This window comes from Neovison vison, chromosome 3 (assembly GCF_020171115.1).
Source record: "Neovison vison isolate M4711 chromosome 3, ASM_NN_V1, whole genome shotgun sequence".
NCBI lineage: Eukaryota > Metazoa > Chordata > Mammalia > Carnivora > Mustelidae > Neogale > Neogale vison.
This window is the reverse complement of record NC_058093.1, coordinates 13,145,145-13,168,422: the sequence shown is the minus strand read 5'-3', so window position 1 is coordinate 13,168,422 and position 23,278 is coordinate 13,145,145. Positions and strand designations below refer to the sequence as shown.

At 43.3% G+C, this 23,278-nt stretch overlaps 1 protein-coding gene across 14 annotated transcripts in view; it reads right to left on the bottom strand.

The window, feature by feature from the left end:
* Positions 1-280: 280 nt before the first annotated feature.
* The window catches only part of CFLAR (CASP8 and FADD like apoptosis regulator), a 46,095-nt gene continuing 23,097 nt past the window's right edge, over positions 281-23,278 (bottom strand). For 11 of the 14 annotated variants that reach the window (XM_044241286.1, XM_044241293.1, XM_044241289.1 and 8 more), the window contains 8 exons: positions 22,921-23,026; positions 21,262-21,397; positions 20,362-20,447; positions 16,296-16,353; positions 12,571-12,620; positions 11,538-11,619; positions 2,471-2,981; positions 281-971 (listed from right to left, as the gene is read on the bottom strand). In XM_044241286.1, coding sequence (XP_044097221.1) covers positions 833-971; positions 2,471-2,981; positions 11,538-11,619; positions 12,571-12,620; positions 16,296-16,353; positions 20,362-20,447; positions 21,262-21,397; positions 22,921-23,026 — 1,168 coding nt within the window. In that variant the 3' untranslated portion in view covers positions 281-832. Of the gene's footprint in view, positions 972-2,470; positions 2,982-11,537; positions 11,620-12,570; positions 12,621-16,295; positions 16,354-19,336; positions 19,685-20,361; positions 20,448-21,261; positions 21,398-22,920; positions 23,027-23,278 lie in introns of those variants that run through there. The other 3 variants (XM_044241298.1, XM_044241297.1, XM_044241299.1) reach the window with 3 other exon arrangements.

Genomic DNA, 23,278 nt, shown 5'->3' with positions numbered 1-23,278 from the left:
GGGCCTGCTTCCTCCTCTCTCTCTGCCTGCCTCTCTGCCTACTTGTGATCTGTGTCTGTCAAATAAATAAATAAAATCTTTAAAATACATATATGTATATAAAAATAAATATGTTTTTTTAAACTTTAAATGCAATTTTATTTTTTTTTAAAGATTTTATTTATTTATTTGACAAAGATCGTAAGCAGGCAGAGAGAGAGAGGAAGCAGGCTCCCCGCTGGGCAGAGAGCCCTACCTGGGGCTTGATCCCAGGATGCCAAGATCACGACCTGAGCCGAAGGCAGTGGTTTAACCCACCGAGCCACCGAGGCGCCCCTTTAAATGCAATTTTAAATAGTGATTGCCTTTCAGGTTATCCCACCAAATGTGAGAAAGAAAAATGTATGTGGTTAGCTGTGAACTAGAACTGGAATCTTAGACAGACAGACCATGTCCAATTACAAAGACACGGCTATGCACTGAATGTTCGTATCCTTCACTGAATTTATAGTAGTAGTAGCATAGTGGTAGATGTGTGACTACAACCCTGTCTCCATGACTCTGGCATGAAGGAAGGCAACATAATCCTGAGGCACCCACCTCAACCGGCACTCGGTTTTTCAAGTTTCACAGCCATTTCCTTCCTAACACGGGCTTCAGACACTTTCAGCAAGAGACCGACGCCTTCCACCCAGAGGCTTTAGTTCAAACACACCTCCCTGATCACAGTCCTCACCGAGGCTCATTTCGGCACCTACAGGACCTCATGTTCCCCCACGACACATACCCTCGCTTGAGAACTACTTCTGGCCTAGTGGTGGAGACGGCGGGAGTAGAAAAGGCTTTTGGCTGTTCATTCGCAAGAGAGGATGAGTTTCTTTCTCAGCGTGTGCTGCAACCAGACAGAGTACCTCTCCTTAGTAGACGCTCTGCTGTTCCAATCATACACGCTGCCGTTGAGTTCAATGTGGAGTTCTAGGAGCGGGCGTCTTCTGGAGGAAACAAGAAAGGCAAAAATTAATGCCATGCAAATGTCAAAGAGGAGACAGATCGCCATTAGTTTGAAAGAAGCCAACAGAGGTGACAGTGCATTGAAACTGTTCCTTTTTAAATGCTCTATGAGCTGCTTAGTGAGTGATCCAAGCCAGCTGGCAGCAGTCCAGGCCAATGACCACAGTCCCCTCACTCAAGGGACTACTGAATCTTATCCTAGAGACACGCCAGCCAGATAATAATACACCTGGATCCCTTACGCAGATGCGGGTTGGATGCCAAGAACACTGCTGGCATATGGAAGGTTGAGTCATTTCTACTACAGTCCCTTCCTTGCTGCTGCGACTGAGCAGGGAGGGAGGCGGGTGTCACAGGCCATGCAATATATTCCTGGGGTGCCCAGAGCTACCACAGAATGCATTTCGCACATGGCTCTGAAATTTCATTCTAAATTGTAATGGGACAACTGAAAATGGACTGCCAGTCTTACATGGAAATAATCCTCTTAAATGAAAACCAGATCCCCAAAGTTTCCCTTAGAGAAGTATTCTTGGCAATCAACATCAGATATGTCTGTATAACAAAGAGTTGCCGATGTGGGAGTCAGGTATCAGTTTCCATCCCTCAAACTGTCAAGACAGGGAAAGAAAAGAGCATGCGGTGTTGGGCAGAATTTGCAGACACAGGCACTCTCGTGCAGAGCACGTCCTAGAGGGCAGTCTGATGAGACTGAAAGGCATCCCAGTCTTTCAAAATGCATGTCGTTTCACACAGCAATTCTTCTGGGAATTTTCCTCAAGAAAACAGTACAGATAAGCACAAATACTGAGCACAAAGACACTGAACGCTTTCCTTTTACGGAAGCAAAATACCTTCCAATGACCAAAAATGGGTCAAGTAAAGTACGCCATAGCCTTATTCTGGACTGTTCCGTGGACATTAAAATGATGTTGTCAGATACTGACATGTAACATGCATGTGATGTACTGTTACACCAACTAAAGGCAGGTTATAAAGTAATAGTAGATGATGATTCCATTTTGATGATTCCATTTAGATATGATTATGCAGGTATCTGAGAAAGATCTGGAAGGCAATACACCAACATGTGGCTAACAGAAATTGATTCTAATAAGTAGGACTATCACTGCTTGTTATAGTCTGCTTTTGGCATTTAAATTTCACGGGTTTTTTTCATTTTTTTTCCAGTAAGGAGAATGTACTGCTTTTGTAACAATAATTTTTTTAAAAAGACAATTAAAATTTTACTTATTTTGAAGAATAAGATCCAAACTACAAGCTGACTACAAGTGACCTCCTGGAGCACAAAGCATTCATAAACTGTGCCTCCTCCTAAGGCATCCCCAGGAGGTAATGAAAAATCCTTTCCTCCCTGAAGAGGAGAGCATCAACGTGGCACAGCGGTCATCTAGATCGTGGCAACAAGGAAAGAGACAAGTGGTCCAGAGATGGACCACAACCCACCCCGGTGGCTCACCTTTCTTTCCCCAGTTTCTGGGAGAGGCACTGCAGGTACAATGACGGAGAGCTGGAGGACCGTTCCAACAGGGACACGTCCGCCTTGCACAGGCTCCAGAGGAAGTCAGCTTCTCGGTGAAGGGTCGATGACCCAGGCTGCTTGGCTTTTGGTTCCAGGTTGTTGACCGCTGGTCCATCTACCTCCAACAAGCTGCTGTTGTCCAGCGGGTCCTCTGATTCCACGTAGTTCTGAATAAAAAAGACCTTTGGCTTCCCTAAGAGAAAAGGGCACGCGTCTCCCATGAACATCCTCCTGATCTGATCCAAAGGGAACCCTGAGTGTGTCCGATCGATGCCAAACACACTGTGGGAGCCACCTCGGCTCACCAGGACGCACACAAAGCTGTCGTAGTCTCGGTGTTGAGGCATGCAGGCAACTCGGCGAAGGACCTGGATTATACCGTCCACACTCAGATACAAGAAAGACTGAACTTCATAGCCCAGGGAAGTAAAGGTGTCCCGAAGAAATGCTGGATAAAATAAACAAACACACACACACAGACAACACCACTAGGGTGAGAAAAGTTTAAGAGACACCAGGTAGCAATTCTAATAAGCACAGTCAATCTCCACTACTTAAATCATTTCTGCTTTTGTGCCATAATTTTGAGGTTTTGAGGGACCTGAGCTCGGGGCAGGAAGAAATCAACCTGAAACACACGACCCTCACGTCCCAGGTTCTCAGTTACAATCTGTCCCTTGGTAGAGGCTACCTCCACATCTGGCCACGGGCACAGACTGAGCCCTCTTTTAGTCCAATGCAACCAAAGGGGGACCAAAAACTTTTCTCTTCTACCAAAACAAAGCTTGGATTTTTCAAAAAAGCTCTTTCTTAAACGTGCAAGTATGTAGGAAATGGGTGCATTTGCAGAGCACAGATCCAAATCTAGATCCAAACGGCTGCAGAGAGGACGGCCCATGTCCCAAGTTCCCTCATGTCCACAGGCTGTGGGCTGATACAGAGGCCCTTACATCTAAGCTGCGACCATTTCCAGACTCTCCAGTTCCTCTCATGACCTGCTTCCCAGTGTTTCCTCTGACTGAGCACTGGGAGCCCTTAGCCAAGCTTCCCTGTAGTGCCCCCCAAGAATTCCTCTCCTAGTTTTCAGGAATCCCGGATTAACTTTGCCTGCAGGAAGAGTGAAAGGCATGGAAAAGGCAGACTTGATGCCAGACAAGCCTGCCTTCTAACACTGACCTTACCACACCTGCGGGCTGCGTGACTTTAAAGAAGTGGGTCTCCCCAGCATTAAATGGAAGTAGCAATACCCACCCTCTGAGCACACAGGGAGGATTAAATGAGATAATACATATAAAGCTCCTAGGCTCTATTCCCTTTTTGAAAAAATCTTGTTTCCATTTTCCAGAAATTTCTATAGCCTACCCAGTTCATTTCTTTCCCATCTGCTCAGCTTGCCTTCATCAGAGAAATAAATACAATCTCCTGCTTTGTTCTTTCTAACAGCAGAGACAGACATCTTTCTCTTCCTCATGAAAAATCCCACATCCCTTTGAGGAGCCCATTAAGTTTCTGTTCCTTGTCTGAGGGATGCCTACATTTCTTAGTTCCATTGCAGAGCAGAAAAAAATGTTATTCCCTAAGCTAAACAGACATCTCCAATTTCAGGTTGTTACCCAAAACTCCTAGCCAGCTTTTCTGGATTTCTCTCCATGTCTCATGACTATGTAACCACCTCCCTTCATCCCGAGCGATGGTCTTCCAGAAGTCCAACACTGCATCCAAACCAAATTAAACAACACACGAGTTAATTAGAACAGACAGAACTTCTTCCCAGGGACGAAAGGGCCCCATCTCATACCAGTGCAGGCATCACAGAAAGGAGAGGTAAGTAACTCTCCTGAAATTACCACATAAGTGTTTACCACAAATTGTCAAATCTCTGCATTAAATGGAAACAACATGATGTTGTTCAAAGACTCACAGCTTCGGGGTGCCTGGGTGGTTTAGTGGGTTAAAGCCTCTGCCTTCAGCTCAAGTCATGATCTCAGGGTCCTGGGATTGAGCCCCGCATCGGCCTGCTTCCCCTCCTCTCTCTCTGCCTGCCTTTCTGCCTACTTGTTATCTCTGTCAAATAAATAAAATAAAAATCTTAAAAAAAAAAAAAAAGACTCATAGCTTCAACCAAGAGTTTCAGCCTTCTTGCCCTACAAACTTTACCAACCCCTAATCAACTATAAAAGTGAAAGTTGGCTATTGTAATTTCTCTTCCAGCTTCTCAACAGGAAATAGGAAGAGAAAGATAGAAAAAGAAACACAGCCTAGGGCGAACAAAAAGCTGGAAAAAACAGCCACTGGACAAAGAAGAGCTCTCTTGAGCATTCTTAATTTAATTCACCCAGCCCACAGGCAGTGCCCGGCCGGGTATGTTCACATTGGGTCTAGTAGAACTGCCCCCTCAGGAGAGCTGGGGTTAATCATGGCCCCACATTTTTCATATATGGCACTTTTAAATATGTCCACAAGTTCTTTGACCCTCTTTCCTTAAAAAGAGTGTAATTCCCTTCCCCCATGAATGTGGACCATGCTTGGTAACTTTTTTCTTTTCTTTTCTTTCCCTTTTTTTTTTTTTTTTTTTTTTGATAACTCATTTCTAACGACTATGGCATAGAGATACTATGGGACTTCCAAAGCCAGATCATAAAAAGAATACACCCTCTACCTGGCTCTTTCTCTCTTTTGAACAGCTTACTCTGGGGGGAGCCAGCTACCATGTCAGGAGAACACTCAGGCAGTGCTGTGGAGCGGCTCACATGAAGAAGAACTAAGGCCTTGCACCAACTTCACAGACACCTGAGTGAGCCTCCTGAGAGGATCCCTGGATCCCAGTCACGCCTTCGGATGACCCCAGCTGAGATCCAACCACAATCTGCTGAGAGACTCTGGGCCAGAACAGCCCAGATAAGCTACTCCTCAATTCCTGCTCCACACACACTGTGAAAGATACTATATAAATTCATATCGTGGTTTTAAGCCACTAGATTGTGAATAATTTGCACACATTCTTTTTTTTTTAATTTGAGAGAGAGAGACAGTGAGAGAGAGCACGAGCGAGGAGAAGGTCAGAGAGCGAAGCAGACTCCCCATGGAGCTGGGAGCCTGATGCGGGACTCAATCCCGGGACTCCAGGATCACGCCCTGAGCCGAAGGCAGTCGTCCAACCAACTGAGCCACCCAGGCGTCCCTGCACACATTCTTAGATAAATAATTCACCAGGTAAATCAGGAAAAAGGAATGATAATAACCATTACTTAAGGATGTATTTAGGGTACCTACTTTTTGTCTGGCCCACAGGTAAATGGGGGGGTGGAAATTATATATCACGTAATAATGGAGACATATAAAGAAGGTGCCAATCTCCTTTAAACCCTGTGATAAATAAATATTAGGAGGGACATGAAGGACATGATACACAGGTGGGTGGAAAACCTAATAATAGCTCACTCATCCCCACAGGATCTCAGTGTGGTAGAAAAGGCGCTACCCCCTGGCCTGCCCCTCAGCAGGTGTAGGCAAGCCTTCCGTACCCAGTACCGGGCTCAGCTGGAGCCCAGGACCGGACAAAGAGAACCCAGACAAGGACCCCAGTTCCATCACTAGTTTCGTTCCCAAGTCTTGGTTTGACGACCCACATGTCATGGCGTATTCTTTCCTCCAGGGGGCAGAAGCAAACAGGGAAACACCAGACTCAAAGTGATTGTTTACTTCTCTCAGACTGCCTGCTCTCCCTCAAAACCCTCTCCTCACGGATAGACTTCCTCCCTCACCAAAGTCCCCCAAGCAAAGCCATGGACTGTCTTGCCAAGCTGATGTGCAGGAGTCAGGGACAGAACAAGGGCTGTCCCGTGCCTTCTATCCCTTTCCCTTTTCTGGGTTCCCAGTGGGTTCTGGCAGGAGTGGGGGCTGTCACAGCAGAGAACGGGCAGCTGCATGGGACCAGCAAAAGAGGAACCAGTCTTGGAATCCCAAGGCCTAAGTTTAAATCCTGGCTCCTCTCCCTATCTGCTGGTCTGAACCTTGCCTGGTCCTAGAAAAACTAACTTACGCCAACAGAGGGACTAGGAAGGGGGCAGGAATCTGACGTCTGGGGCAGAAAGTGCTTACCTTATAGAACAGGAGAAAGAAGAATAAAGAGGAGGTGAAGCCAAAAATGGGACAGTCCCCCAAAGCCAATAAAGACGGCAATTTGGAGGGACCTCAGACCAAGATGGAGCCGCCATTAAATATCCCTCTGGTAGCCCAGTCACCTCAGAAGACACAGCCTGAAGTCCTCATCATCGAGATGTCCCGTAATGTCACATCTTTCCTCTATCTTAGAGGGAGGGTTGATGCTAGCTAGCATTTGCAACTTTCTTGCTTGGGCCAGCAAGAACATGGGTAGAGCCCAGTCTGGTTTATAAGATCAACAGAGTAATGACAGTGGGAGTTTGAACAAACTAACTGTCTTAATTTATTCATCTGTAATTACTGTGAGTACTACTAATGCCTATACCATGTTCTTCAAAAGGTGCCTGTGAGGATCCGTAAGATGTCTGTAAAGACACTTTGCCAACTATGGGACCTTACTCAAATATAAGATGTTAATTTTAAAAAGAAAAGGAAAACAGCCCCTCCTGGAGCCTGCAGCACCTCTCTCTCATGGATGCTCCTCAGACAGGACCTCCACAGGGAAGTCTTTCTAGCCTACGCTGAAACGCGTGGGGAGCAGTTGGAGTCTGTGCCCCATTTATCACAGAAGCTGCCTTGTCATTTCCCTCAAATGGGGAAGAAAAACTTGGATGCTGAGTTTGGAAAATACAACTTCGGTGACTGCAGAAGTCACACTTCTCCTTCCACCCTCCCTGGAAACCCCAGTCCTGACCCAACCCCATCTCCGTAAACCTCAACTTCCCCAAATGATGAGTTTTTGTGTGGCCTTGCAGTTAGGACAAGGGCTAGGGTCAGCACCAACCAGAAGGTTTGGGGGCTATTGAGATGAAATCCCAAAAAACTAAATACGGCAACAATGACACCATTCGTTGAGAATTTGTTTTCACCTAAAATGAGTTCACACTGGGGTGCTGGTTGGCTCAGTCAACAGAGCATGTGATTGTGAGTTCAAAGCCCACCTGGGGTGTAGAGTTTACTTAAAAATAAAATCTTACGGGGCGCCTGGGTGGCTCAGTCGGTTAAGCGTCTGCCTTCGGCTCCGGTCATGATCCCAGGGTCCTGGGATCGAGCCCCACATCGGGCTCTCTGCTCAGCAGGGAGCCTGCTTCCTTCCTCTCTGCCTGACTCTCTGCTACTGGTGCTCTTTCTCTCTGTCAAATAAATAAATCAAATCTTTAAAAAAAAATAAATAAAATAAAATCTTACGGGGTGCCTAAGTGGCTCAGTTGGTTGAGTGTCTGCCTTTGCCCCAGGTCATGATCTAATGGTTTTGGGATTGAGCCCCACATCAGGCTCCTCACTCGGCGGCTGTCTATTTCTCCCTCTCCCTCTGACTGTTGCTCTCCCTGCTCATGCTGTCTCTCTGTCAAATAAATGAATGAATAAAATCTTAAGAAAAAAATCTTAAAATAAAATTAAATTAAATGAGTTTGCATTAATCTTGACACAATCTAGAAAAAGTCCATTAAACCAATGTAGAGAGAGTAAGAAAGGTGGGGTGCCTCATCATTCTATTCACCACTACTTAATGAGCACCTTGTACGAGCCCAGTTCTAATTATAATAAAGCATACAAAGAGGGCACCTAGGTGGCTCAGTTGGTTAGGTCATGATCTCAGAGTCCTGGACCCAGAGTAGGGCTCCCCGCTCAGCAGGAAGCCTGCTTCTCCCTCTCCCCCTGCCTGCCACTCCCCTGCTTGTGCTCTCGCTCTCTCGCTCTCTTCCCGTCAAATAAAGAAAATAAAATCTTAAAAATAAAAAGGGCATACAAATGAGAGCCAAGTCGGGCAGGATCTTCTTAGTGAGAAGGGGAGTTAAGTTTCTTTACAGGAGGACTGCTCAGTCTTTCAGACCAATATGCAAATCTCAAAGGAGGAACAAACTATTCAACACTTCTCAAATTATCTTGACCCCAAAACTCGTGTTTTAAAAAGTTCCTCTTCCTATGTTGCAGAAACACTGTATTTCATGTTGGGAAATAAAGATGAGCCTATCAAGGAGCCTATCATCTGGGTGGGGAGCTTATAAATGGGCACAAAACAATGACTGGTATGTCACACAGTACGGCGGGGTTTTAGGTAAAAAAATGCGGTCAGAGGAGGGATCGTCAGTGCAGTCTGAGACACCTAGAGATGAGACTGCGGTAAAGATATAAATTTAGGTGGGGGCCCGACACAACAGAAGAAAGGGGACACCTCCCCCCCGCCAAGTAGGGGGATGATTATAGACCAGGACCGAAGAGTGAGTGAGCTAGGAAGTGGTGACAGGGTCAGCTTTGTAGAAGTCTGACCGACTTTGTAGAAGTCTTGCATTTGTTTCCAGAGACCAATCAAGGAGTTTTAATGGACAACCCACATTCACTCAGAATTATAAATTACCTTTTAGATACCTTCTTTTTAAGTACAAATGGTTACTAGTCATTTCTTCTGGACTAGCTTTTCTTAGGAGAAAACAGTATCCACAATAAGCCTGTCTACTGCATGTCAAAGAGGCTTGTAGCACACCTCAGGGCAGCCCCGAGCTCTCTTCCACGTAACCACAACTCCTTATCCACAATTCAGAAAACCCAAAAGCTCTGAAAACCTTAAGTTCTTTTCTGTGATTCATTTTGTGGCAAAACTTTTCCTGAACTGGTGAGAAGCAGTTGATAGCCTTTATTCCACTCGGTGTAACTATCCACTCATCTTGCTGTAGAAATGGTCATGTTTGGGCTCTAAGACCTTGACAAGTATGAATTCACTCACTTCTCCCAAACTCCCCATGAGGTATCTCCTGTTAGTGAACTATTTTATAAAAGAGAAACTGAGTGGCGCCTGGGTGGTGCAGGCGGTTAAGTGTCCCACTCTTGGTTTCCACTCAAGTCATGATCTCATGGGTCATGATCTCAAGGGTCATGATCTCATGGGTCATGGGATTAATCCCACAGGTCAGCCTCCACACTCAGAGGGAGCCTACTTAAAGATCACTCCCTCTGCCCCACTCCCAACTTGTGCTCAAGCTCTCTCGCTCTCTCTCTCTCTCAAATTAATCTTTTTTATCATTTTTATAAATTTTATAAATTTTTAAATAAATTTTTATAAAAATTTTTATAAAATTCTTTGTATAGAATTTTTTATATAAAATTTATAAAATAAATTTTTTATTTATTTGACAGACAAAGATCACAAGTAGGCAGAGAGGCAGGTAGAGAGAGGAGGAAGCAGGCTCCCCGAGGAGCAGAGAGCCCGATGCGGGGCTCGATCCCAGGACCCTGGGATCATGACCCAAGCTGAAGGCAGAGGCTTTAACCCACTGAGCCACCCAGGCACCCCTCAAATTAATCTTTTAAAGAAGAAGAAGAAGAGAAACTGAGGTTTACAGAGGCTAGGAAAACTGTCCAAGGTTGCAAGCTAGGACATGACCGAGCCATGAGTCAAAGCCACACAGTCATATTCCAGGACCCACCTGTGACTACGCTCCTAGTAATAGAGGAAGACATAAATACACATTCATTCCTGGTGCACAAGAGGCCTATAACTCAGCAAGGGAAGTAGACACAGACACTGAGGTTTAGTCACAAATTCACAGCAGGTCATGGCGTTATGATCTCTTCATACAACAGATGTACATCCTATAGTTGGGAACTTTCTGCTAATGAATGAAACAAAACTGATTATAATAGAAAGTGAAAACAAATACTCTCTTTTAAAGCAGGAAGTTACTCACTGAAGAAATATTTTCTCATTCTTATACTGGTACTAATGGTTAAGAGAGAAAGGACAATTATCTATAGCCGAGGAGACAACATGTCTCACATCTAACCAAAAATAGGACATGAGCAAAGTGAGATCATATCTGAAATCCTGGGAAATTCAACCTAATATTTGCTAATTTGACCTTCTCTTAGATTCTCTTCCCATAGAACTCACCATGGTAACATTTTCAGGGAGCCTAAAAGATAGCTCTGACTCATTCCAGAATTCTGAAAAGCAGGAAACCTGTGGAAATGTGCTAATCAACCCTTCTGAGGAAGAGATAAATAATTAAACGTGTTCTTTCACAATGAGATTCTTATTCTCTCTGACGCTCCCCTGGGCCTGCTCCAGTCTGAATAGGACATCAACAGCTGAGCGAGAGAACCAGCTCAGACCCCAACGAGAGGAACGCCAAGTAGCACAGACCAAGGCCGGCCAACCAAGGCCAGGGAGAAAGAACTAAGTAAGGAACACACTGCCTCTAAGTGAACACCCACGTCTAATATTTTTTATTTTTCTCCAGAAAAGCTCTCATAATCTAGTTGCATGACGTGCTGGGACATCTGCTAACACTGGGACCAGAAAGCCTTCCGTTTTAAACCCCCACTCTGGATGTCGGGACTCCTCCCCGCCGCAGCATCCAGCATGAAAAAGCAAGACGGACGCACCCCAGCTTTCAGCCAATCACACCTTTGTGCCAGAGACAATGCCATGTGCTCCCCAAATCCCTTCCTTTCCTTCCTGGCACACAGCAGGCTGAGTTCCTTGTCTCCTGTAGTCAGGTGAGGGCCCACGAGGGAGTTCGAGCAATGGATTGTGAGTGGGAATGAGGCACCACACCTTCAGGAACGGTCCCTAAACGCTCTGGGGAGACTCCATGTGCTTCCTTCATTCACCACCCAGACCCAGAGAGTCCTGTGCAAAACCCCAAGGCTTTAGATGATGATGTCACTCAAGGATCCCATGGACTGAAGCTCACTCCAGCCCGATTCAGGCTGTGACATGAATGAGAAAGCACCCCTCGCCATGGAAGCCACAGACTTCCGCCGCGGTTTGCTGCGAACAGCTTGCCTGGGCCATGACCTCACTGTGGGCCTTCGGGTAACCCGCAGCTTCCATACCTACCTGCGTCGTTGCCAATGCAATCAATTATCAGGCAGATTCCCAGGGGTTTGCTCTGCATCCTGTATCTCTCCTCTGGAACGCGCTGGAAAGGAAAGCAGGGATGGTTAAAAACTCTGGACACTCCTCTGTTTCCACAAGGTCCCACACGCATACCATCTTTTCTTTTGGATTTCCTCAAACGTCCTGTTGCCAGGTGAGTCATTCAACAGACACAGCCTGAAGTCACCACAGCTGACGTTTCCCATTAATTTCACATTTTTTTCTCTGTTTAGGTAATGTGCCGAAGACAAGCTGTCTCAGTTTTTAATTTTAATGAAAATCACAGTCTCTTTGCACACGACTGAGCTCAGCAGGAGGAAGACAATTTAAAGCTGAGAGAAAGGATGGGTCATACGTTTCCACAGTAACTTGAGGGTATACAAGTGGTATCTTTCCAAACCAGTACAAAAGGAGGCCTTCTACGGGCTCCTTGTGGAGGCGGCTTTCAGCCTTTAAAAAAGAAGCCAGACCATGGGATGCCTGGGTGGCTCGGTTGGTTGGACGACTGCCTTCGGCTCAGGGTGTGATCCTGGAGTCCCGGGATCGAGTCCCGCATCGGGCTCCCAGCTCCATGGGGAGTCTGCTTCTCTCTAACCTTCTCCTCGATCATGCTCTCTCTCACTGTGTCGCTCTCAAATAAATAAATAAAATCTTTAAAAAAATTAAAAAAAAAAAAAAGAAGAAGCCAGACCTGGTCGAGTTTCAGTGTCACTGGTTACTAATAAATTCAGCTAAGAGGAGAACTGCCACTCTGGAATTTCCCCACATTCCAAAGTTCACGAACGCAATCCACATCAACATTTTTCTCTTTGCTCTATCCAGGCTTCTCCCTTAGGAGGAAGAGCTCCCAGGAGAGCCCCCAGGAGAACGGCACTCGCGGTGTCCTCCTCTTGTCCCGAAGAATTATTAATGGGCAGATATCTTAAAGAAACCAGCGCTCTGCACAGATACTGTGCGTACTATACAATACCAAATCAGATCATTTATTCTGTACCCGCGGTAGAAATGCTTCGGACTCCTGGATGGACGCCTTCACTGATGCTCCTGGGGGATGAGAGAGACATCACTTACAGAACTGAAGGAGACCTGAGCCCACTCCCAGGCTGTCTGGGTTCCCCGATTTCTCAGCTGTTCTCTTCCCTTATTTTCTTCCCTTACTGTCTCTTCTTTGCTCAGCTCTACTCAGCCCCAAGGTTCCAAACTCACACCAAAGAATCTAACAGATAAGAAAACACAGGGGGTAGGTAGAAAAACTGCTTACATAGCAAGGGGAAACAAAAGGTTCTCCCCTTGCCTTTCTCCAGAAGAGGGCCAGGTGACTGATGAATTTTTAAAGGGCTAGGGAGACTCCAATAACCTCACAACCCGACAATATCAATAGCTTTCTTCCCTGTGCTAAAACCGTGGGCAACGCCTACAGGGGACAGCCTTAGGGACTACTGAGTGGGAAAATTGTGCTTGTATTTGTCACTCATGCAACAGATGGCCGTGTTTTCTTAGTCCAGTGATATTGAGAATGGCAACGGCAAGATAGAGGACAGTGAGCCAAACAAATGTAGATAAGCCTAAAGCCGATAATATAAGACGAAAAATGACTTCATTCGCTCAGAGAGGTGGAGAAACCACGAGTTTTGAAGTCATGAATGTCTGCCTCAAACCCTAGCAGCATCACTGGGGAGCTCTGTGATCTCGGGCAAGGTTCCTCCTAAAATCTCAGGGTGTTTCACTTCGTTTTTAAATACCTCAGATGAACATACCAACATCTACCTTATAAGATTGTTATCAAAAGGAGACCGTCTAAAGACAAGCAAAGAAAATGTCAGTATTTTCAAGGTTTGGGGGAAATGAGTACTTTCAAGTGTGTAAGTTGAAACAGTCTTTTGGGGGCACCTGGCTGGCTCAGTCAGTAAAGCACGTGACTCTTGATCTTGGGGTTGTAAATTCAAGCTCCATATCAGATACAGAGATTACTTCCAAAAAAATAAAATATTTTAAAAAAGGAAGTCTTTCCTTTATTTATTTTTTTACAATTTTTATCTATTTATTTGAGAGAGAGAGAGAGAGAGAGAGTATGCACAAGTAGGCAGAGCAGCAGGTGGAGGGAGAGGGAGAAGCAGGCTCTCCGCTGAGCAGGGAGCCCGATGCGGGACTTGATCTCAGGACCCTGGAATCATGACCTGAGCTGAAGGCAGACACTTAACGGAATGAGCCACCCAGGCGCCCCAAGAAACGGTCTTTTTAAAAGACAACTGGCAATACCTTTTAAACCAACATTTTGCTTCTAGAAATTTATCCTAAGGAAATAATAGAGCAAGTATGCAAAAATATCTACCGAGTAATTGTTCATAATGGCCTCAAACTAGAAAAATACTTAAAAATCCACCAACATGAGATGGACTAAATAAATCATGGTACGTATGATGGACACTATTCACGTTAGGAAGGATAAGAAAGATCTTTATGTATTTGACATGAAAAGATGCAGGATATAGTAAGTGAAAACGGATTACTGAATAACATGGATAATACTAATCCCACGTACTTAAAAATACGTTTGTGTGCAAATGCTTACACACATGTATGCTTAAAAATTAGAGTATAGAGATATATAAATCAAATGTTAACAGTGGTCATCTGGTACTTGGAATTAAAAGGAAATTTCTCTTTTTCATTTTGTATTTAAGCAATCAGGGATCAAAAGAATAAAAAAATAAACTGTAATATGCCCATCTAGGGTTAAAGCGCTTAGTAAGAGCTTAATAAATTTAGTAATCATCGTATCATCCAATCCAGATCTATTTGCAAGTCTAAATTAATATGAATGCCTTTTTCTTTACTAGCAAATAAACCAGATCCAGGCAAAGTAGGTCCCTAGCTCTCTGAAGGACCACCATGGGCGCTGGGAGCCTCGCCCATCTCACCTGTGTCATTACTTTTTTTAAAAAAATTTAAGTTTAACTAGCCAACATAGAGTACACTGTTAGTTTCAGACGTAGAGTTCAGTAATTCATCCGCTGCCTGTAACGCCCAGTATCATTACAGTGAAGGAGAAGCCTGCATCAGGGTGCGCTACGGGAAGAACACCCATTTGTTTTTCATTCCTGTCCAAATCTACCAGGTCTCCTGCTTTCCTTTTAAACAGCTTTCGGAATGCTAATTCTTGCCACCTCACCAGTGTTTTGAGAAACATGCTGTCACTTCAGGAATAAATTCACTTCTCCGTAGCTTCTGCTGGAGAGCAGAGTATTAGGTGGGGGAGGACAGGCATGAGCAGAACCATCTGGTGAATCTGGGCGAACTTCGCAGTTTCTAGATGCAGGCAGACAGCATGGAGGCTGACTCAGAAGATTTTGGCAAGGGGCCTGCCACACAAAGAAGGTTTCCATCAGGCCACTGCTCTGCTGGAACATTCGAGATCGCCATTGCACAAGGGACAAAGTCCAAGCTCCTTGGGAAAGACTGAGCCCTCCTTTCCTGCCCATGGATCCCTGCCTCCTGGAGTTCTGAAGCACAATCAGCGACAATCCAGTGTGAGACCGAGTCTCAGCCTTCACTTCAGGGAGGCCTCAAGTCACACAAAAGAAATACACCTTTTAAAAATGATGTTATGGGATCAAGTGATGATATTTAAGAGAGAAGACAGAAATGACTAGTTTTTTACTGTATTTTTTGTTTCTTCTTAGGAGTAGAAGGATGTCATCTATAGAGTATCTAGATTTATTAAATGAGCTATAAAACAGAGTCACCTGGGTGGCTCATTTGATTAAGCATCTGCTTTCAGCTCAGGTCATGATCCCAGGGTCATGGGATGAAGTCCTGCATTGGGATCTCTGCTCAACAGGAAGTCTGTTTCTCTCTCTGCCTTCCACTTCTCCTGCTTGAGCTCTCTCTGACAAGTAAATAAATGAATTCGTTTTTTAAAAAAACTGAGCTAGGGGTGCCTGGGTGGCTCAGTTGGTTAAGCAACTGCCTTCAGCTCAGGTCATGATCCAGAGTCCCGGGATTGAGTCCTGCATCGGGCTCCCTGCTCCACGGGGAGTCTGCTTCTCCCTCTGACCTTCTTCCCTCTCGTGCTCGCTCTCACTCTCTCTCAAATAAATAAATAAAATCTTTTTATAAAAAAAAACCTGAGCTATAAAACAATATCCTAGTAACCTTCCTTCTTCCTGCTGCCAGATATTTGTTTTAACATGGTTCGTTATCATGGCTAGATTAATGTTTAACACAGCCTGGTTATAGTTCCATTTCAGGAATAAATAGCACATCTCTTAAAAATATAGCCAAGATGATGAAGCTGTTGGAGTAGGAGGTATTTACATTCAAATAAGCTAATTCATTAAATAATTAGAAATGCCAATGGCTGCATTTTAAGAATTTAACTGCTACCTACTTTGAGGGTTTAATCAGAATATGTAGATAAAGGAAATGGTCAGCTCCAAAAATGCAACAATTTGTACTTGAGTTATCAAGCATTTATAAAGAGTGAATATAAAGAGGGGTGCCTGGGTGGCTCAGTAGGTTAAGCCTCTGCCTTAGGCTCAGCTCATGATCTCAGTATTGGGCTCTCTGCTCAGTGGGAAGCCTGCTTCCCCCTCTCTCTCTGCCTACTTGTGATCTCTCTCTCCCTCTGTCAAATAGGTGAATAAAATCTTAAAAAAAAAAAAAAAGAAAGAAAAGAAAAGAAAAAGAAGAATGAATATAAAGAAAAATTGGCCTTACTTTGAAGGTCAAGTTGTCCCACATTGAGTCTTTGTTCTTTACTTCTCCCATTCTGGAGCTTCAAATATAAAGAATAAGGTCATATCCCCTGTTAGTTTTTTTTTCAGAGTCACTTTATATCACACCTCTTTAAATATCTCCATAGAATTCTTACCCAGGAAAAAAATAAAATTATCACATTCACAGTTAAATTATCTAAAGAAGAGCTAGAACAGTTAACTCCATAAATCCCATATTCTACTGCCAAAAGAACAAGGCAACTCTTTCTTTTAAAAAACAAAAATACAGTGAACATGCAGCATGCTAAATTAGCTTATTAGAATGTTTTAAAACAGCTCAATAAAGTGCGATGTTATGATATTGTAGAGTAGCTTCTAGTTAGAACAAGCTGTTGGAACATCAAACTGACGTTCGAACTGACCCTTTAACACAGAGGCAATGTATGATATGATTAAGAATGGGAGTTCTGAAGTGCTGGTGAGGATGTGAAGAAAAAGGAACCCTCAGGCATTGCTGGTGGGAATGTAAATTTGTTTAAATACTGGGGAAAACACTATGGGGGAGTTTCCTCAAAAAGTTATAAATAGGAATACTATTTAATGTAATAATTCCATGGCTGGGCACTTATCCAAAGAATACAAATCACTAACTCAAAAAGATACATGTACCCCATGTTCATTGCAGCATTACTGACAAAACCCAAGACATGGAAGCAACCTAAGTAAGTGTCTATCAATAAAGAACAGATAAGGAAAATATACACATATATACACACACCATATATATGTAATATATTATAAATATTGAAATAATTACATATGGAGTAGTATTATATATATGTAATGGAATATTACACAGCCACAGAAAGGATGAGTCTGTACCATTTGTGACAACACAGATGGACCTAGAAAGTATTAAGTGAAATAAATAAGACTGAGAAAGACAAATATCTTAATATGTGGAAACTTAAAAAAAATGAATGAACAAACAAAAAGCAGGATCAGACCTATAACTACATAGAACACACTGATGGTTGCCAGAGGGGAGGGGGGTGGGAGGATGGGCAGAACGGCTGAAGGCTTCCAGCTACGGAGTGAGTAAGTCACAGGAATAAAAAGCACAGCCCAAGAATACAGTCAATGATATTAGCTTATACGGTGACAGACTGTTGTAGCTACACTTATGGTAAACATAACATAATGTATAAAATTTGTCACATCACTACACTGTACACCTGAAACTAAGGTAACATTTTGTGACAACTACACTAAAAAAAAAGAAAGAAAGAAAAGAAAAAAGACAGTGGGGATTTCTAGACCAGACAAACCTGTATGCTTGAGCAAGTTATCTTAACCTCCATGTCTGTTTCTTTATCTTCAAAATGAGGATAATAATAGTAGCCATCTTACAATTTTTTGTGAAGATTCAATGTACACAAAGCACTTACCACAGTGCTAGTTATTGTTTTTCTATAATGTCTAGTTATTGGGTTTCTTTAATGCCTAGCTGCGCATAGGCCATATGTGAGCTTGGTTCTTAAAAATCAGTTACCAAAAAAAAAAAAAAAAAATCAGACACCAAAAAAAAAAAAAAATCAACTACAATTCTGAGGACTAGAATGAAATTAATCAGAAAACAAAATATTGAACCGACCCTTTCTCTTCTCAGATGACAGGTCCTTTGTAAGGTACATGTACCACATACGGCCAACCATCTGATAGGTTCAGCTTTCAAATGACAGTTCTCCTCTGAAGCTACCCTAGCCGAGAGAGAGAAGTATACTATTCATTAAGCTGTGTCTGTAGCTGTCTTTGTGTCTAAATGAAAGAAAAACATGTAAGTTGCTTTTGGTCACTAATCACAAGTGACTTAGCCAGAAGCTGACAGTACTATACAGAATTTGGAACGCCACGTGGATGTGCCTTCAAATAAACATAGCTACTAAAGAAATATTAACGTCAAATCAAAGCTCGATTTAAAAAGCATCGTGTTGCAGAGTGACGCAACTTTCGTATTCTATAATATGTTGTATCATGTGTCATTTAATGCCACTGCGATTTTTAAAGCACTTTGCATTTTTTTATGTACCTCCTAATTTTATGAGAAATTCACTGAATCCATATGCCACAGTGCCTGCAGACTAATAAGCAAATTAATGACCAGGGTCATCGATCAATAGAGCAAATTAAAGGAGAAATTTAAATACAGAACACTTGGGTTCCCAATAGGCTACATAGACAGTGAATATAATTACTTTCATCAACAAAATTGAAAGGCAGTAGTAAAAATATGGCAAGCTTTTAACCCAGAGTGGCAGTATAATTTGTATCAGATATACGCTAGTAGAAAAAGCTCAGAAAATCTGGATCTTGAATCCTAAACCAATTTTGATTCACGACTTGGTATCACAGAGATTCAGAAGGACAAAAAGGAAGTGTATTTGATTCTTTTTAAAGAAATGACAGATACATTTAAGTTACGGCATGACTGGCACAGAGCTGATTAAACTCAGCATGGTACACAGGGAAGAACAGGGGCTGGGCCCAGTTCTGGTGGTCCACAGAGGTGGGCCATCTCCTAATGCAATTTAGGCTTAAAGTCTCCTTTTTTGTTCGATGAGGGGGTTGGACAGTATAATCCTTAATACCTAATTAGCTCTGAAATTCTAGTGCGCAGCGCTATCTCACAGCTCACATTCTTCGTGGAACTATTTCTATTCAGGGGTAGTTAATGTTTTTCTCACACATGTTTGTGACAGCTTTTGTAATTTGACCGTGAACTTGTACTGTGACCTAAGACCTAACTACACATTCCACAAATCTTTATGAGGATGAGGCTATCCTACTAGGATTAACTTCTCAAGATAAAAAACTAACCAAGGATAATTTTGAGAATACACTACACTCACTTAATAACACAACAGCCCGAAGTTACTATGTGATATTTACGGTCACAAAATCAATTAATCAGTAATAGAACAGAGTAACAAAAATTCTTCTGCTGAAATTGTTAAAATAAGCCCAATAATAAGCAAATGCACAGAGAGGTAAATATGAGATTTATTTATTTTGAATCACTGCTGTAACAATAGGTTGGAAATGATCTAAATATACATGCCCAAGAAAGGGTTATATACAGATATGATTATATAGACATATCAGAAAGTAGATCCATATGAACCCATTAAAAACAATGGCCAAATAGAGGGGATCCCAAATGGTTCATTCATATGGAACAATTTCCAAGAATTCTCAACGCAGGATAATGGGCCCAGTGTTCTCCCATTTGCACAAAAAGAAAAAAAAACAAAAGTGAAATGGTATGCGTAGACTATTTCTGGAGGTTTACAGAAGAAAGTGGTTCACCACAGCGGTCTCTGGGGAAAGGAACTGGGATAAGAGAAAACATACTTTAAGAATCCTTTTAATACACCTTGAAATTTTTGTTCATGAGAATGTGCTACTTACTTATATTTTAAAAAGCTAAATTTTCTAAAGAACAAATGAACAATGATTAAAAATGTTGAGCTATGTATGTGTAGGTACACACACATGCATCAAAAAAAGACTAGAAGGAAATCTGACAAGATATTAACAGTGATTATCTTTAGTAGGACAGAAGTGATTTATTTTCCATCTCTTCTATTTCTCTGCATTTTCCAAATTCTCTCAATGAACATAGGTTGGCTTTGTAATTATAAGAAGGTACACATGTTTTTTTTTAATATTTTATTTATTTAATATTTTATTTATTAAAATATTAAAGAGATCAGAGATCACAAGTAGGCAGAGAGGCAGGCAGAGAGAGAGAGGAGGAAGCAGGCTCCCAACTGAACAGAGAGCCTGACGCGGGGCTCGATCCCAGGACCCTGGGATCATGACCTGGGCCGAAGGCAGTGGCTTAACCCACTGAGCCACGCAGGCGCCCCCACATATTTTTTTTTTAATGTATTTTTCTACCACATTTTTTTCAGACATTAAATGAAGTACATGCTATGAGAACATGCGTACTTTTATCAGCATTCTGAAACCGTTTCTGGAATTCCGTACATTTGCTCCAGACTCACCCTTAAGTTACATGAAGGATCCTTAAGACTCAAATTTGGGAACGATGCCTGGAGTGCATTTGTATAACTTGTTTCAGGTCCCTGAGCTGTAAGCAGAGGAGAGGTATTAACTTAAGATATAAGTTACTATCAAATGACTATTCAACAATGGCTCAGTTTGGTCTATCATCCATCTTTCAGAATACCCTGAACTTTATCTAACTACCTTACCAAATTCAAAAGATCAGATCAGATGATTCCCCCACTGTCATTAAGAAAGGACTAGAAATGCTACACCGACCCTTCCTTGATCTTTTATTGGTTGCCTGGGGGGAGGGGAGGTCTGCAGATCCCTGGGTCTCAGCTATGACCTTGAGGCTGTGACCCTATGGTGGGAGTAGACTGCTAACAGAGCCCAGGGGGGGAGGCTGAGTCTAAAAGACAATGGGGGAGGGGTGGCATGACAAAGCAGGCCACTGTGAGTCTGGTCCCATTTGTGGAGGGAACTGCAGCTAGGGGATCCCAAGGAACAGGATGCCACCCGGAGTTGAATGGGCGTCAGGCCCAACACTGGAACAAGACTGCAGGACTTGGCACGCACTCGGAATCCCTGCATGTCAACAATGCAGCCAGCCTGCGCAGAAAATCACACTCCTTCCTGAAGGCCGGAAAGTTAAGAACTTATTGGCAGCATTCCGCAGAGGGCTGAGACTCTGCGATCATGGGTATGGGCTGATGAAGTCAGCAGATCTGGGACAGGAAAGCTAGAAAGGGGTGTGATCTCTAGCCACAGACTAGTGGGGGCTGTCGACACTCAGGTTCTGCTCCCTCCACTCCACCAACAAAGGAGTCTTTGCCAACCAAACCTCAGAGGCACAGGGTACTTTCCTTAGGCCGCAGAGAGGCCAAAATCCTACTCACCGGACTGCTTGTATTTCTGGATTTTTGTTTTCAGGTCTACTCTGTGGATGTTCTTCAGGCATTTTTCTAGTAAATCCAACTGATCGGGAGCAATCAGATTTAGTTTCTCTAATTCGATCACGAGATCCAGGAAACTCTGAGAGAGCAACCAACAAGAAACAAATGTCAGGAAGGCAGACTCTGAAGCCCCAAGTGCAAAACCTCAGGCTGTGTGATTGTAGCAGCAAGGAACTGTGACAAGGGGAGCCCCTTCTGTGATCTTCGGCGATCCTAAACCAGACTTCTCTGTTTTATAGTCCCTCCAAGGCCAGGAGCAAATGACACTCCTGGATTTTATTGAGAAAGAGGTGGGGAAGTCTTCTAGTGGACAGCCCCTAGGGAGGTTGGGGATAGACACGTGGGCCATATTATGTCATCAAGAAGTACCACGAGGGGGCAGGCCAAAAAAATAAAATACTCCTGACGTTATTCTCTTCCAAAAGGCCTGACGGATATTCTACTGAAAAACTCTAAGGGCTTTCCTAAAAAAGGGGAAGAAAAGATAGCTGGGGGGCCGTTTCTACTAGAAAAATCCCAGTGATGTAATTTTGAAGTTCCTAAAATATTTTAGTCAATGCTGGACATTCCAACTCAAGCTGACTCAGGAGGTGTGAGGGGGTAAAATTTAAAAGTTAGGGTATAAAGCTAGTCACTTGCCCTGGACAAAAGAGATTCAGAAAGAACTCTATTTCAGAAATAGGCACCGCTTTGGGTTTTACTTCCCTTCTGTTTAACATTTGACTACGGAGGCTCTATGTTTATTTTTTTAAATCATCATCAGCATGAAATTGCTATAAATGATTGGTAGGTAAGTTGATTTGGGACACCAAACAAAAGTTCTATTTTTTTCATTTTCTTTCCTATTCAATGCATTTGATGACGGGGGCATCCGGCCACCCCATCTGCCTAGACTTCAGAAACAAAACTACGATGATTCAAGAACATGAGGAAATTCTCAAGCAACACCTCACCAGAGTCCTCAAGGGCAGGTCCTTTAAGAACATATTGTCATAATCTAGAGACCTGAGGTTTTCCTGGCCTGTCCCTAGGCCAACAGGCTCACATAGGGCCACAGGGAATTTAAACACTTTTCCAGCAATTACAACATCCCTGAGATCTTGACTGCTACCTAGCTCCCAGCCCCAAATCTCTCCTTTTGCCACTCCCTGAATACATGAGTCACAAGAACCTTCCCCCACCCCATCTCCATATGGAGCTTAATGACTTCGCACTGACCTCAGGCTTGCTGAGAGGAAGCAGATGCCGTGGGAGGGCAAGACAGGAGTGGACTCATGCTTCCCACTTGTTTGCACTCAGCACGAGCAGATGGACTTCCTAACCCTCCCAGATGGTCTGTCAAACGGGGGAGAGAAACTGATGCCTAAATCAGGCCTCTGACTTTTATAGAAATAAGGATAAAATACAAGGATGAGAGAAACACCCAGGGCCACCCTATTTCCTCTCAACTGAGAAACCAGTTCTCTTCCTATCAACGGTATTAAGGAAATAACTTCCTCTTCTCACTTCCTGCCTTCACCCTCAACTTGGGCCTTCCTATTCAAGGACACCGCACCTTCTGATAGGCTCTTGGGAACATGAACCAAGACAAAGAAAACTTACCTTATCCTTGGCTACCTTTCTCCGACCAAGATAATCCCTCATGAGGAAAAATAATGAGGACAAATCAGAGTTTTCCAAATTGCCACCGATCTCTGTCATCAGCACCCTGTAAACCAGACAAGTTTCTTTTTTAGTAAATTCAGATAGAATCCTAGTAAAAAAAAAAAAAAAAGAAAAGAAAGAAAGAAAGAAACAAGAGCCTATGCCTCCACTATGCCAGTAACTGGTTAAAAGGCTAGTTCAGGCCCCCATTTGATATATACCCCCATAAAACAGAAAGCCTAGGCCACACCAGGAAGATTAGCTTAGGGAACTCAAAAAGGGAATTTGTCCTTTCCCTGCTTTCAATAGGAGAGAG